Source organism: Pipistrellus kuhlii, unplaced genomic scaffold (assembly GCF_014108245.1).
Source record: "Pipistrellus kuhlii isolate mPipKuh1 unplaced genomic scaffold, mPipKuh1.p scaffold_m20_p_53, whole genome shotgun sequence".
NCBI classification, from domain to species: Eukaryota; Metazoa; Chordata; class Mammalia; order Chiroptera; family Vespertilionidae; genus Pipistrellus; species Pipistrellus kuhlii.
This window is the reverse complement of record NW_023425555.1, coordinates 1,349,347-1,364,078: the sequence shown is the minus strand read 5'-3', so window position 1 is coordinate 1,364,078 and position 14,732 is coordinate 1,349,347. Positions and strand designations below refer to the sequence as shown.

At 65.6% G+C, this 14,732-nt stretch overlaps 2 protein-coding genes across 3 annotated transcripts; one reads left to right on the top strand and one right to left on the bottom strand.

Annotated features, from left to right (window-relative positions):
- The first annotated feature begins 417 nt into the window (after window positions 1-417).
- LOC118706691 (serine/threonine-protein kinase N3) lies at window positions 418-11,437 on the top strand. 2 transcript variants are annotated; one of them, XM_036416229.2, is made up of 22 exons: window positions 418-743; window positions 2,523-2,736; window positions 2,915-3,060; window positions 3,753-3,864; window positions 3,947-4,074; window positions 4,252-4,435; window positions 6,037-6,183; window positions 6,275-6,384; window positions 6,475-6,618; window positions 6,974-7,049; window positions 7,130-7,298; window positions 7,417-7,516; window positions 7,618-7,685; window positions 8,211-8,274; window positions 8,379-8,470; window positions 8,847-9,023; window positions 9,638-9,700; window positions 9,805-9,881; window positions 10,274-10,416; window positions 10,506-10,613; window positions 10,773-10,853; window positions 10,942-11,437. In XM_036416229.2, the coding sequence occupies exons 1-22, from the start codon at window positions 711-713 to the stop codon at window positions 11,152-11,154; spliced, it is 2,649 nt and encodes an 882-aa protein (XP_036272122.2). In that variant the 5' UTR covers window positions 418-710; the 3' UTR covers window positions 11,155-11,437. The 2 variants fall into 2 exon arrangements, with proteins under 2 accessions (XP_036272122.2, XP_045429589.1); XM_045573633.1 differs by having other exon boundaries at window positions 419-743; window positions 7,414-7,516.
- On the bottom strand, window positions 11,370-14,658 carry LOC118706704 (palmitoyltransferase ZDHHC12). Its single transcript, XM_036416261.2, has 5 exons — window positions 14,524-14,658; window positions 12,888-13,018; window positions 12,503-12,580; window positions 12,179-12,345; window positions 11,370-11,991 (listed from the first exon to the last, which is right to left on the bottom strand). Exons 1-5 carry the CDS (start codon window positions 14,621-14,623, stop codon window positions 11,658-11,660), a joined length of 810 nt encoding a protein of 269 aa, XP_036272154.1. The 5' UTR covers window positions 14,624-14,658; the 3' UTR covers window positions 11,370-11,657.
- Window positions 14,659-14,732: the final 74 nt, after the last annotated feature.

Here is a 14,732-nt window from a genome sequence, read left to right as displayed (position 1 = left end):
ACGTTCTGATCCATTGCCCTGAGGTTTGGCTTCCCTCTGTTTAGTCCTAAGTAACTAGACGCTAGGGAAGGGATGGGGGGGGGGGGGGGGGGGGGGAATAAGAGATCAACCGAAGGACTTGTATACATGCATATAAGTACAACCAATGGACACAAAACTCTGGGGAGGGGGGGTATGTATGGGAGGGGGGGCAATGTTAAAATATGTACGCAGATAATTTAATAATAAAAAGTACTTCAATCCTTAAAAAAAAATAAAGTAACTAGATGCTCCAAGGTCTCGGGGCGACAGGGTTGGAGTTGGCCCCTTGGAAGACGCTGGGGGCGGGGCCGGGCCTGGCGGGGTCTGGGGAGGAGGTGACCCGCCCGCAGGGACCGGCCCGGCAGCGCCCGCGGTCAGCAGGCGGCGCTGGCCGCTCGGACCCGCCCCTCTGAGCACGCGGCGAGCGGCCGGGACCTGCCGCCGGGGATGCCCCTGCCCGCCCTCCGGTCCCGGGCGGCGACCGGCGGCCCCAGAGGGAGGGGAGGCCGGAGGATCCCGGGGCGGCGCCGTGGCCTCGGGTCCGGGAGCGGAGCCCCGGGAGCAGACTTGGCGCGGCCGAGCGGCGGCGCTGAGTCCCGGCCCCGGGAGGAGGGGGCGCCGATCCCGGGGAGTTTGTGAAAGTCGGCGGAGCGGCCGGTGCGGACGAGGCCGCGTGGCCGGAGCGCGCCATGGAGGAGGCGGAGGCGGCGGCGCGGCGGCAGGTGAACGGCTTCGGGGAGGCGGGGGCGGGGAGCCTCCGGGTGCCCCGCGCCGCCCGCGTCCCTGTGCTGCCCCACCCCTCCCTGCGCGGGGCAGCACTGCGCCCGGGTACACCGTCCTGCCCCCGGGAACCGTCCCCAAGTCCCCTCCATGGACCCGGAACCTCTGCCAAGCCGGCCCGGGAGCAGATCTGAACCCTGGGTCCGAGCCACGAGGGTGGCCCCCAAGTTCCTAAAGTCTGTTCTTCCAGGGGGGGCGCCGAGGCCCGGGGAGTCAGGCGGGAAAGCAGAGGGAGGCCGGGCGGCTCACTGGGGAGCGCCCTCGGGGAGAAGAACCCGTGCGCTCTGGGCGGGGGGCCCAGGAGGGGCTGGTCCCGGCACACTTGGGGTGCGGGGACCCCAAGGCTTCTGAGGAGTGTGGTCTCCAGACAGAGGGGCCCAGCCCTGAGCCTGGGCGGGAACCTTCCAGTGGACAGGGGTCCACCCTAAGGGGGAGGGGGCGGGCTCCTGCCGCGGCGGGCGCTGGGTGCCCTGGGCACAGGGTTGGCCGTGGTGTGTGCACCCTGCTCTGGGGGGATGAGGTGGTGACCCCTGAGGAGCCAGCGGGAGGGGGGTGTGCACGGGCAGGCGTCCAGCCCAGAGCAGACAGGAGTCTGGGCCCGGCTCTGGAGGGGTGGCCTCCACCCCGAAGCTGAGGCGACCTCAGGGCTGCGTCTCCCCCTCCCACCTCCTTCCTGCGAGCTCCAGCAGCGACTTGTGCACATTTTCCTATTTCCTGTGAACCTCCGCCCAGCGCGGAGCTGGGTGACTCAGGACCCCGGTGGCCGGGCCCCCAGCTCCATGGGCGCTTTGTTTGCTCCAGCCCTTGGCTCCCGCCTTCGCCTGGAGCCGGCAGAGGATTTCCTGAGCCCCACCCCTGCCCTCTGCTGCCTGGCCCGCGGCCCCGAGGCCTGGCCTGGGGTGGGGTCCCTGGGGCTGGGGTGGCCACCCTTCCACTGGGCTCAGGCGATGGCGAGCCGAGAGGTAAGGCGGAGGCCCTGGGAGAGCCCCTGGGGGAGGGTCACGGGTGACCCTGGGCTGAGGTCGGCTTTGGCACCGCTAGTTCGAAATGGCCTCTGGGAAGGTTTGCCTCGTCCTCGCTCCAACCTGGGGTGAAGCCTTCTGCTTCCTCCCAGGAGCTAGGCCGGAAGAGGGTCCCGGAGACCTTCCCAGCCCTCTGGGTGCCTCTGCTTTGCCAGCTGAGGCTTCATGGGCACAGGCCTGGCCCCCACTCGGACCCCCGGCTGCCCTCTAACCTTGAGTAAATCCCTAGCCTCTTTTCGGGCCCAAATCTTAGCCGGAACCCCAGCTTCAACAGCAGCCTGTGGGGCGGGGCTGGCAGAGCGGGGCTGGGCCGGGGCCCAGAGGTGTGGTGTGTCTTCTGGTGGGACCGTGGGCAGGTTACGTAACCGCTCTCTGAGCCTCAGTTTCCTCACCTGCAAGATGGGGACCTACCAGCACCTCCCTCAGGGGTTGTCGTCAGGACTGACACACGAACGTCCGCAAACCTCTTACCGACCCTGGCACCCAAAGCACCACGGGAACAGCCTCCCCCCCCCAAATGCCGAGGACAGGAGTGTGGGTTCCACCTGGCTTAGGGCTGCTCCTCCAGGCAGGGCTGCTGCCCACACCCTGTGTGTGGGTCCCGGGCGCCATCCAGGCCGCCCCTCCCCACCGCTGTGTGTGGCGAGCTGATGCTGGCGGTGCGAGCACTGAGCGGCCTGCTCCTCTGCCGCCCCACAGCCCCCCGAGGACGAGAAGGAGGCGGTCCGCCGGGCCATCCAGAAGGAGCTGAAGATCAAGGAGGGCGCGGAGAACCTGCGGCGGGTGGCCACCGACCGCCGCCACCTGGGCCACGTGCAGCAGCTGCTCCGCACCTCCAACCGCCGCCTGGAGCAGCTGCACGGGGAGCTGCAGGAGCTGCACGCCCGCATCCTGCTGCCCGGGGCCCCCGCCGGTGAGTGAGGCGCCGGGCAGCCCCCGGGGACGGCAGGTGCGGCTCACTCACCAGCTCCTCCGTCCTCCGCCCTGTCCCGGCCACTCAGAGCTGCCTCACCCGTCCCTGCCCCGGGGGAGGGGGGAGAGAGCTGGGCTGGGGGTGAGGGGTTAACGGGCCCCACACGGGGTGCACACAGAACCTGTGGCCCCGGGACCCCGGCCTCCGGCAGAGCAGCCCCGGGCCCGGCACCTGGAGGCCCTGCAGAGGCAGCTGCAGGTGGAGCTGAAGGTGAAGCAGGGCGCTGAGAACATGACCCACACGTACGCCAGCGGCACCCCCAAGGTAAGGCTCCTGGGCGCTGCCGGGGAGAGATTCGGCTCTTGGGTTATTCTGGTCGGTGCCGTCCCAGCCCCTGTTCTGAAAGGGGAATGCTGCCCAGCCATGGATGCCATCAGGGAGACACAGCCCTAACCCTTGGTCTGATGGAGAAGGCGTGGTCCCCAGTCCCAGCTTGGTGGGGAAGGCAAGGCTTGAACCCCTAGTCCTCTGGTCGGCAAACTGCGGCTCATGAGCCGCATGCAGCTCGTTGGCCCCTTGAGGGTGGCTCTTCCACAGAATAAATACCACGGCCTGGGCGAGTCTATTCTGAAGAAGTGGCGTTAGAAGAAGTTTAAGTTTAAAAAATGTGGCTGGCAAAAGAAATGTCAATCGTGCTGTTGATATTTGGCTCTGTTGACTAATGAGTTTGCCGACCACGGCCCTAGTCACGCAGAGAAGGCAAACACTGCAGTTCCCGGCCCCGGTCCCAGCCCCCAGCGGGATGTGGGACTCCGTCCTGATATGCTGGCGGAGGCTTGACCTCAGCCCCTATCTGGTCTCCTGGGGGAGGCTCTGCCCGGACCATCTCACAAGGGAGGCTCGGTCCTTTGTCCGGCGGCGGGAGGCTTGGCTGCAGTCCTGGGGACGGGGGAGGCTCAGCTCGGGCCCTGGGCTGACCGGGAGGCTCTGGGCCAGCACATGTCTCGACCCCACAGGGGAGGAAGCTCTTGGCAGCCGCTCAGCAGATGCTGCGGGACAGCCAGCTGAAGGTGGCCCTGCTGCGCATGAAGATCAGCAGCCTGGAGGCCAGTGGGTCCCCGGAGCCAGGTGAGGCCTCGAGAAGCAGGAGTGGGGGTGGGGGGGGCAGGCAGAGCAGGGCATGGGCCTGAGGCTGACCCCCTCCTCCCAGGTCCTGAGCTGCTGGCGGAGGAGCTGAGGCACCGGCTGCGCATCGAGGCTGCCGTGGCCGAGGGGGCCAAGAACGTGGTGAAGCTGCTGGGGAGCCGGCGAATGCAAGACCGCAAGGCGCTGGCCGAGGTCAGGCAGTGGTCTCCGTGTTCCCACTGCCCCCTCAGCAGCGGTGGGCAGCACCGTGGACTGGCCACGTGGGGGCTCATCCTGTGTAGACCTCAGTGGGAGGGGGGGTGGTGTCTACAGGTGCCTGAGCTGGTGCCCCCACACCCCTGACCCCATGGGCCTGTGTCCCCTCCGCAGGCACAGGCCCAGCTCCAGGAGTCCTCCCAGAAACTGGACCTGCTGCGGCTGGCCTTGGAGCAGCTGCTGGAGGGACTGCCTCCCGCCCACCCGCTGCGGGGCAGGGTGGCCCGGGAGCTGCGGACGGCTGTGTCTGGGAACCCTCCGCCTTCGGGGCCGCTGGTAAAGCCCATCGCCATGACAGGTAGCCGGAGGCCCTCCCGCTTCAGAGAGGACCCAGATGCCGTGGGGAAGAACTTCGGAGACGGGTTCCAGTCCTGGCTCCACCCGCCCCGGCTGTGAGGCTGGGACAATGGCCATCCTTTCTCCAGACCGCAGCTGATCCGTCTGTGAAAGGGGGACGGTGACGGCGCCCTCTTCGCGGGGCTGCTGTGGGAATTCAGGGCGACGTGTGTTGCCTGTGAAGGGCTAAGCACTCGGTGGGCACAGTCAGCACGCTGTTGGCGAAGCTACCATTTACATGAGTAACCATAGCGATGTTTAAAAGCCAGCGTTAGGGAGCTCTCAGCCCCGAGGCCTGGGTACCCAGTGCTGGGCAGCGTGGGCTATTACAGAGCTTTTCTTTCTTCCTTTTTTTTTAATTTTTAAAAATATTTTATTGATTTTAGAGAGGAAGGAAGAGGGAGAGGGAGAGAGAGAAACATCAATGATGAGAGAGAATCATTGACTGGCTGCCTCCTGCATGCCCCCCACTGGGGATCAAGCCTGAAACCCAGGCATGTGCCCTTGGCCGGAATCGAACCTGAGATCCTTCAGTCCGCAGGCTGACGCCTCATCCATTGAGTCAAACCAGCTAGGGCTACAAAGTTCTTTCTTATCCCAAGTTGTATCTGTCTCCTTAGAGTGGCAGCTGAATTGCAGTCAGTAAGTAATCTCAGATGCAATGAGCTTCCCACCTGGGAGAGAGTACCAACGAGAGAGCCCAGCGCCTTCCTGCTCAGGGCTGGTTCGAGCGCACACAGGCCACATCCCACTGTGAGCAGAGCTGAGCAGGGGGGTACAGCGGCTGGAAGGGCGCCCTCACCTGCCTCAGAGAATCAGCAGTGCTATCTGGAGGAGATGATGGTGTCTGAGCTCAGCCTTCCCCTGCTTATGAGACTGGGCCCAATGATGAGTTGGGGAAGGGAGGGGCAATGACTTGTTAAAAGGCCTGGCAGCGGGCTACCCGGGGCCACTCGAAATCCTGTGTCCTGACTGAACACCTTAGTTTCTACCAGGCCATTGCTCTCTTTTAAGGTCCTTTGGGGTCCCACCCCCAGGCCTGGACTCCCTCACTGGTGCTCTTTGGCCCAGTTCATTTCCTCAAAAACTACTCGAGCCTCCTGCTTCCTCTTTGAGGGACAAATGCTTAGTGACCCTAAAGACGAACCCACTTGGTTGGCAAAACACTCTTTGTAGCCCTCGTGGGAGGTGGGACAGAGCTGAGGCTCCTTTCCTCTGTACAGACGGGGAAACTGAGGCCCAGGGAGGCGGGGGGATAGGATGGGCAGCCAGGCCCTGAGCCCTGGGTAGCGTGTCACCATGCACTGTGGCTCCAGGTGGCTTGGCTGAGGTCTGAGGGTCACTCCCACCTGTGGGTTCCTGCTGCCCCCAACACATGGACAGCGCTCAGGAGGAGAGCCAGCCGGTCTGCCTGGAGGGTGGCCCGTGTGGCGGCTCTGGGTTCAGCCATTCCTATGGGAAGGCAGTGTCCCTGGGGTCCAGGGGTCACTGGGGCTGGCAGTGGGAGGATGGCACCTGACCATGCTTTCCCCATCCCCCAACCCCCCCTCCGGCTCCCCACAGGGACCCTGCAGGTCCACCTCCTGGGCTGTGAGCAGCTGCTGACAGCGGTGCCCGGCCGGTCCCCGGTGACCGCGCTGGCCAGGAGCCCCTCGCAGGGCTGGCTTCGGGGCAGAGCCAGGCAGCAGCGGGGCACAGGCGAGCTGGCCAGTGAGTAAGGGGCTGCAGGGAGCCATGGGGGGGCGGGCAGCCAAGGACCCCCACTCCTGGCCTTCCCTGAACCCTGGCTCTGGCCCTGCAGGCGAGGCGCTGGCCGTGCTGAAGGTGGACAATCGCGTGGTGGGCCAGACGGGCTGGGGCCCGGTGGCCCGGCAGTGCTGGGACCAGACCTTTGTCATCCCCCTGGAGCGGGTGAGGCCGGCCCCGGGGAGCCGGGGTGGCGTGGGGGCGCGGGGGGCGGGGGGGGGGGGCGGCCATCTTCACCCCGGCTCTCCGCTGCAGGCCCGGGAGCTGGAGGTCGGGGTGCGCTGGCGGGACTGGCGGCAGCTGTGCGCCGTGGCCTTCCTGCGGCTGGAGGACTTCCTGGACAACGCGTGCCACCAGCTCACGCTCAGCCTGCTGCCCCAGGGGCTGCTCTTTGCCCAGGTGCCCCCGACCCCTGCCTTCCGATCACGGGGGCTCCCGGCCCCCTCGGAGGAGTGGGCAGTGAGGCCCGGAGGGAGGAGGCTCCCAGGCCGTCCCGAGGCCCACACGGAGCCCCGAGGCCTGTGTCCTGTCCTGACTGCCCTGCTTCAGGGTGACTCTAGACAAGTGCCTCCCTCCTCTGGGCCTCAGTTTCCCTGCTGCTGCCCACGAGGATGTTGACTCTGCCTCTCGGATCCCTCCTGGCTCTTGCATCGTTGCCACTGGGGGCTCAGGCTGGGATCCTGGAGGCGGGGGTGCCCATGGCAGCGGGGGTGGGAGGGGACTGGGCTTCAGGTAACCTCCTGTGACCCCGCAGGTAACCTTCTGTGACCCCGTCATTGAGAGGAGGCCCCGGCTGCAGAGGCAGAAACGCATTTTCTCTAAACGCAGGGGTATGGCCAGGACGGCTGTGCCTGTGGGAGGGGGGCTGGGGCGTCAGGGGGCCCCGGACTGAGCCTCCCTTTTGCCCCAGGCCAGGACTTCCTGCGGGCTTCGCAGATGAACCTCAGCATGGCAGCCTGGGGGCGCCTGGTCATGAACCTGCTGCCCCCCTGCAGCTCCCCCAGCACCGTCAGCCCTCCCAAAGGGTGCCCCCGGACCCCGGCCACACCGCGGGGGGCCTCCAGCCCTGCCTCGCCCAGGTGAGAAGCTGCCACCTCACCCCCCAGACTCCTGCCCCCCCCAGCATCACTGTCTCCACCCCCCCCCCCGCTGTTCTGTCTGCCTGTGCCCACCATGTCTGCTCCCTCCCCACAGTAGTCTCCCACCCAAGAAGACCCCCTTGGGAGAAGAGATGAGGCCCCCACCCAAGCCCCCACGCCTCTACCTGCCCCGGGAGCCAGCCCTGGAGGAGACGCCGGTGAGGGGGCCGGTAGCCTGGGGGCTGCTGGGCTGGGGTGGCGGAGCCGGAGGGAGGGAGGGAGGAAGCTCTGCGCTGCCCTGAGCCCCTCTCCCTCACAGCGCACCAAACGCCCCCACATGGAGCCCAGGACTCGACTGGGGTCACCCCCGCCAGCCCCCGCGACCAGGTACCCCGACAGTTCACCTTCTTGTTGGAGACGTTATCCACTCACTCTAGTGCCTGCGTGTCCCCTCGGTCATCACCCCTCCCCTCGGCTCCTGGGCGCTCACAGCTCGCTCTCAGGTTCTCGTTCTGAAACAACATTATTATTTTTTTTTAATATATTTTATTGATTTTTACAGATAAAAAGGGAGAGGGATAGAGAGTTAGAAACACCCACGAGAGACAAACATCGATCAGCTGCCTCCTGCACACCTCCTACTGAGGATGTGCCCGCAACCAAGGTACATGCCCTTGACCGGAATCGAACCCGGGACCTTTCAGTCCGCAGGCCGAGGCTCTATCCACTGAGCCAAACCGGTTAGGGCTAAATCGACATCATTGAGCCCAGCTGTATGCCAGCCTCCCGGCTGCTGCGCCTGAGCCCCCGGCCTGCCAGCCCCATAGGTGGCGCCAGGCCAGCGTTGGGCACGAAGGGTTGGTGGAGGCCCAGCCCTTGGCCCGGGGGCTGCCTGTGCCCTCTCTCTCACAGGAAACCCCCACGGCTTCAGGACTTCCGCTGCTTGGCTGTGCTGGGCCGGGGACACTTCGGGAAGGTGGGTGCCGTGAGGGTGGGCGGCCCTCGGAGCGTTAGCTGGGAGGACGCTGTGATCCTAACCCCGGTACTGCCCCCTGGAGCCCAGCCCTCCTCTGTCCCCAGGTCCTCCTGGTGCAGTTCAAGGGCACGGGGAAATACTACGCCATCAAAGCGCTGAAGAAGCAGGAGGTGCTGAGCCGGGACGAGATAGAGAGGTGTGTGGTGATGCCGCGGGCCCCCGGCCCTGCAGCGGGCTCCAGACGGCTGGCCTGGGCTGCTGGCACCGGAGGGCAGCCCGACACTCTGGGCTTTGAAGTGGTGACCTGGGGCCAGCCAGGCCTGGGTTTTTGTGTATTTTGTTTTTTTTTTAAGCACCTGCAATTAATGATAGGCCCTTGTTCAGGGCCTCTCTTACCTCTGCACCTCAGTTTTCTCATCTGTAAAATGGGACAGTGGTGGTTGTGCAGGTGAAATGGCCCCCTGAGCCCCTGGTACACAGAAACCAGCTCTATGTAGCTGCCTGGCACTTGGACTGGCAGGGCACAGCCAGGGGAGGCCTCCTTCCCTCTGAACCCACGCCCTCCCCTGCAGCCTGTACTGTGAGAAGCGGATCCTGGAGGCCGTGGGCCGCACGGGGCACCCCTTCCTGCTGTCCCTCCTGGCCTGCTTCCAGACCCCCAGCCACGCCTGCTTCGTGACCGAGTTTGCTCCGGGGGGCGACCTCATGATGCAGATCCACGAGGACGTTTTCCCTGAGCCCCAGGCCCGGTGCGTTTCCATGCCTCTCGTCTGCCTCTTCCACAGGCCGACCAGGTTTCCTGGACCGGCCTCCCTCCACCCGTCAGCCCGGAGCAGGGAGCCAGGGAGGCTTGGTTCGAATCCTGGTCATCAGCTCTCACAGCACTTGGGGGCCTTGAGCCCGCATTTGTGTAGCGAGGAATCGGGTTTGAGAGAACTGTCAGGCTTGCTCCACGGAGAAGCATGGCATTTATGAACTGCCGGTGAGCAGTGCCAGGCGGCTGCAGTCATTTCTTGTCCACCAGAGTGCGCCCTGAAGTTGGGCTCACATCAGCTCTGCCCCTAGCTGTGACCCTGGGCACTTCCCTCACCTGGGGGCTCAGATCCTCGTTTGGAAAACGGGCCTGCAGGCTGCCGGGAGGAGGAGGGCCAAGGAGACCATGGTCCTCAGGAAGAGTAGGCTGCGGGCTGGCAGCAAACTTGGGACGACCTTGGGCTGCTGTCCGGCGGAGCCCCACCCCCGCATGAGGCTTGTCCCAACTGCTTGCCCTCATTCAGGGGTCCCAGGCCATGGTCATCCTGTGCCTCCCTGCCCTCCCCCCACCCCCCAGTCCTGGGCCTAAGCTTCCCCTGACTCCCTCCAGGTTCTACCTGGCCTGTGTGGTCCTGGGGCTGCAGTTCCTGCACGAGAAGAAGATCATTTACAGGTAACTCCTCCCTGAGGTGCTGGGGGAGTGCGAGGGAGCGGGTGCCGTCTTTCTCCTGGGCGCCGGTCCAGGGCCCCTTTGCTCTGCCCCCCTCTCCTCCCCAGGGACCTTAAGTTGGATAATCTTCTGCTGGATGCCCAGGGTTTCCTGAAGATCGCAGACTTTGGGCTGTGTAAGGAAGGTGGGTGTCCCTGTCCTGGAGCCTGTGTCCCCCAGCCTTCTCACCCGGTCCAGGCCAGCAGGGGCATCTCCCGGGAAATCTCCCCCCCCTCCCCCCCCCGTCCGCATTCCAGGGACCAAGTGGACACACTGGGCTTCTTTCCCAACCCTACAAGCTGCGAAGAGAGGGCCTGTGCTCCGGAGCTGGGAGAGGGCCTTGGGATGTGAGCTTGGCTAAGCCTGGCCTCCTCCTTCCGACGTCGTAAAATCCATTCCTACCTCCCGGAGTAGGGCGCAGGGCTTGGCACGGGTTAGGTACCGGGGGGGGGGCAGAAGGGTTGGCTGTTGGTTTTTACAACCACAGAGATCACTGTGGACCAGACACACTGAGCCGGTGTGGCTGTTGACCTGCAGGGATTGGCTTTGGGGACCGGACCAGCACCTTCTGTGGCACCCCCGAGTTCCTGGCCCCTGAGGTGCTGACCCAGGAGGCCTACACCCGGGCCGTGGACTGGTGGGGGCTGGGCGTGCTGCTGTACGAGATGCTGGTGGGTGAGGTGAGTGCCGAGCCTGGGCTGCCGGGGCCTAGAGGTCGGGGTGGGCTGGGAGTGGCCCGTGCACCCCACTGAGCCCCCCGTCCCCGCAGTGCCCATTCCCAGGGGACACCGAGGAGGAGGTGTTTGACTGTATCGTCAACGAGGAGGCCCCGTACCCCCGCTTCCTGTCGGTGCAAGGGCTGGAGCTCATTCAGAAGGTAACTGCCTGCAGGTGCAGGGCTGGGCGGGCAGCTGCTCCTGGCTCACCGCTCTCTAGCCACCACCCCTCCTGGGGGCCGGGGCCCAGCTCCCTCGGGGGCCTGGGAGGCGGCAGTGCCCGGGGCCCATGCCCTGGGTGAGCACCTGCCCTCGCCCAGCTCCTCCAGAAGTGCCCGGAGAAGCGCCTGGGGGCAGGCGAGCAGGACGCGGAGGAGATTAAGACACAGCCTTTCTTCAGGGTGAGTGGCCGGGGCCCAGCGGGCCGGGAGGGGGCGCCGCCTGGGCTGCCATTGCCGGCAGCTCAGGCACCTCTGCCCTTGTCCCCAGACCACTGACTGGCAGGCTCTGCTGGCCCGCGCCGTCCAGCCCCCCTTCGCGCCCACCCTTTGCGGGCCCACGGATCTGCGCTACTTCGAGGGCGAGTTCACGGGCTTGCCGCCTGCCCTGACCCCGCCGGACCCCCGAGGCCCCCTCACTGCCCGCCAGCAGGCTGCCTTCCGGGACTTCGACTTCGTGGCAGAGCGGTTCCTGCAGCCCTGAGGGCCTTCCCCGTGTCCCTGGCCCCCGTCCCCCGGACTCTCAGGGCCTCACTGCCCACCCGTCTGCCCAGCTGTGCGCCCTGCCCTGGAGGCCCAGGCCTCGCCTGGTATTTATCCCCCTTCGGACCCGAGGAGGGGGCTCGGCTCAGCCTCTGGCCTGGTGCTCCCCCCCACCCTCCCGTGCTCAGCCAGACGTGGACAGAAAGGGTGGCCCGGTGAGGAGTCGTTTGGTTTGGTTTTTATACTTGACTTGCTTTATGGATTATTAAATGTATAAAACTGTGCACTGGAGGGATTCTGGCTTGGAGGGTGGGTGGAGGTTTCGGATGTCCCGGGCACAGGTGCCCTGGCCCCAAATAGGTCCTCTTCCTCCCTCCCTCCTTGGAGGTCAGTCTGCTCGGAGGCTCGGAGGCTGGGAGGTGCGGGCAGAAGCGAGCAGCCCCAGGCCCTCGGGGCCTGCCCTTCGTTTTCAGGCACAAGATGGTGGCTCTGCCTCCTGCAACCCTAAACAGCCTGGCCGCCACCCTCCCCCTCCTCCTCCTCCTCCTCCTCGGCCCGGAGGGTCTCCCAGGGCCCCGAGGGCCACCCGCAGAAGAAGTGGGCCAGGTTGCGGGCCAGGCCCCGGTCGAAGGGGTTGCTGGGGCGCTGGCGGAGGTAGGCGATGCGGTGCGAGGAGAGGAACTCCCAGGTGGTGGTGTTGCTGGCCACCAGGTAGACGTGCGAGGCCAGGAGCAGGCCGGCCACCATGGAGAAGAGGGTGAGCAGCAGGAAGGTGGCGAACAGGAGCCCGCTGGACCGCAGCCACAGCCCCCAGGGCTGGAAGAAGCGGAGGCCGGACCTGCGGGGTGGGCAGCAGAGGGATGGGGGCCCCGAGCAGGGAGAAGGCAGGGGCACCCCAGGGAGCCCAGGAGGGCAGGCCGCTTGGGAAAGGGTCCGGGCCCCCTAGAGAGGGTGTCCGGCTGTGCACACCTTGCGGGCTCTTCCCCCCCCCCCCCCACACACACACAGGGCGGGGCGGGACCCACCATGCCAGGTGCAGGCCCCACAGGAGCACCACCAGCTGCAGCGCCAGGTAGGCCATGAAGAGCGGGTGGTTCCGCTCCCCCACGCAGTTCTCCATCCAGGGGCAGTGGTGGTCGTAGCGGCGGACGCAGCGGCGGCACTCACCGCAGTGGCGGGCCCGCAGGGGTTGCTGGGCGGAGAGCGGGGCTCAGCACCGGCTCCCCCTCCAGATCGACAGTGCGGGCAGCGGTGAGGGTGGGAGGCTGGGCCTGAACCTAGGGGGCCTGGGGGGTGAGGTCCGTCTCCACTTGACCCCTGACCCTCCGGGAAGTCCCCGAGCCACTCACCAGCACCATGCAGTGTCTGCAGCGCCGGAGGGCGATGGCCTGAGGAACCATGGCCGTCTGCTCCTCCTTGGCCTCCTCCTGAAAATGGGGGCCGGGGCGTAAGAAGGGGTCCCCTTGGGAGGCAGATGGCTGGCGAACACGTTGTGGAGGCCATCCCATGTGTGATGTTGGCGGTAGAGTGGGGCAGAGTGCCCTGGACCTAGGGAGGCTGTGTGACCTTTGCCAGTTGCTTTCCCTCTCTGAGCCATAGAAGCGTTTCTAGGGCTGGTGAGAGGATTCCCTGAGACGCCCCAGAAAAGCCCTCACGCAGAACCTGGCACGAGACTGTTTTGGGGCTGTGGGTCCCCTGTGGTGGGAGGAGGGGTTCAGGCCCCCCCCCCATTACCTGGGGCTGGATGTTCACGTAGCCGGGGTCCATGAGTGACACGGCCAGATAGAGCAGCAGGGAGGCCAGCACGAGGAGCAGGAAGGTGAGGGGCGGGAGGAGCGCCCCCTCTTCTTCCCATCGCCGCAGAGCTGCAGAGGCCGGAGGGAGAGGCCGCTGGGGGACAGGCGGTGTGGGCGGAGGTGGTGGGCGGGCACAGGTGGAGGTGGGGAGCAAAGGCCCGGAGGTGGGGTTTGAGGGGTGGTCAGGTGTGTCTCCTGCATAGGTACAGGAATTCAGGGCCAGCAAAAAGAAAAAAAGGCAGTCATCTCTCCTCCGGAGGGCGACAGGGAACCAGGGAAGGTCACAGGGCAGATCTGCTTCTGGAAACCTCCCCAGTGGAGAGAAGAGAAGGTGATCGGAGAGGAAGCCTGGAGGCAGAGGGCTGTCCCGCAGGGAGAGGCAGTGGCTGGACCAGAGCGGAGAGGAGGAGATGGACAGACAGGGGGTTAGGGAGTGAAGGAGGGCCCCTGCCTCTGGCTCTACCACGGGGGACCAGGCAGGTCTGAGATGCTCATGAGACGGACAGGAAGGCGGGACTGGCAGGCTCAGATGCTGCCACGGGCCAAGACGGCAGCCCCGGGCAGGGAAGGCTCCAGACCAATGAGGGAAACTGAGGATGTGGGAGAGGCAGGGGCTGAGAGGCGAGGGGAGTGAGATAGCCAGACAGTGGAGTGGACAACTCTGGTTGTAAAAGGGAGCAGAGGAAAAAGGGGGGTTCTTTCTGGGGGAGACTGAGCAGGTTTTTAGGCTAAAGGGAGAAGACTGGCTCAGCTGGCGTGGCTCAGGGGTTGAGCATGGACCTATGAACCAGGAGGTCATGTTTCAATTCCTGATAAGGGCACACGCCCCGGTTGTGGACTCCATCGGGAGGGGGTGTGCAGGGGGCAGCCGATCAATGATCAATAAAAATATATTTTAAAAAATAAAGGGCAAAGACTGTGGAGGAGACTTGAGAAGGTCTTAGGAGGAAAGTGAGAACACCAGGGGATGAGGCTGGAGCAAGGGGGTGGAGTGGGAGGGAGGGAGGGTGAGACCTTGTGCTGGAGGCGCCTGTGGGGACCTCAGGGAGGGATGGAAGGGGGGCAGTCTGTGGGGTAAGTGAGAGCTCCCAGGGCAAGAAGCAAGGGCGGGGACATGGAGGAGCGGCCACTCCCCTGTGAGGTGCTCTCTCGCCTGAGGATGGGGAGCCTGGACTTGGGCAGCGCATGGCCACGGGGCTGGGAGGGATGCCAGCCCCGGATCTAGTTGGTTCTCCGAATCACACGGAGGGAAGGTTGGGAGTCAATTCCCAGAAAGTATCGGTTGATCCCGAGATCAGGGGAGATGGGGACTGGAGTTGGTCATCGATCAGGTGGCCATCGCACGGGTTCTGGGGTGGACAGGGCACCCGGAAGGGACCAGGAAGACGCTGGGAGGAACTGGGGACTGGCGGGGAAGAATTGAGGAATTAGGCGGAAACTTGGAATGACAGAAGGGAGCCGGCGGAGGCGGGCGGTACCCCGGGGTCTCTGGGGCTTCGGCGGGGGGCCCAGTGAGACCCAAATGTTTGGGGAGCCACGGGGGCGGGCGGTCCGGGCGGCGCGGTCCGGCTCACCGGTGTCGTGCAGGAAAAGCACCAGCGTGATCCCCCAGGTCAGCACCGTGTGCCCGGTCCGCACCAGGACGCCGGGGCTGAGGAGCGCCCACGGCGCCATCGCCTCGCCCCCGGCCCCACCCGGAAGAAGAGCCCAGAGGGGCGGGCCCTCGGAGGGAGAGGCGCCCCAGGTGCCCGGCGATTGGCTAATCCTGGAAGTGGGCGGGGTC

Excerpts from the sequence above, each read along its gene's own strand:
- LOC118706691 (XM_045573633.1), top strand. The coding sequence starts at position 711 with ATGGAGGAGGCGGAGGCGGCGGCGCGGCGGCAG. Across the intron at positions 744-2,522 it reads AGGCGGCGGCGCGGCGGCAG|CCCCCCGAGGACGAGAAGGA; the intron begins GTGAACGGCTTC and ends GCCGCCCCACAG. Across the intron at positions 2,737-2,914 it reads GCTGCCCGGGGCCCCCGCCG|AACCTGTGGCCCCGGGACCC; the intron begins GTGAGTGAGGCG and ends GGGTGCACACAG.
- LOC118706704 (XM_036416261.2), bottom strand. The coding sequence starts at position 14,623 with ATGGCGCCGTGGGCGCTCCTCAGCCCCGGCGTCCTGGTGCGGACCGGG. Across the intron at positions 12,581-12,887 it reads ACGTGAACATCCAGCCCCAG|GAGGAGGCCAAGGAGGAGCA; the intron begins GTAATGGGGGGG and ends CCCCATTTTCAG. Across the intron at positions 12,346-12,502 it reads GCAGACACTGCATGGTGCTG|CAACCCCTGCGGGCCCGCCA; the intron begins GTGAGTGGCTCG and ends CTCTCCGCCCAG.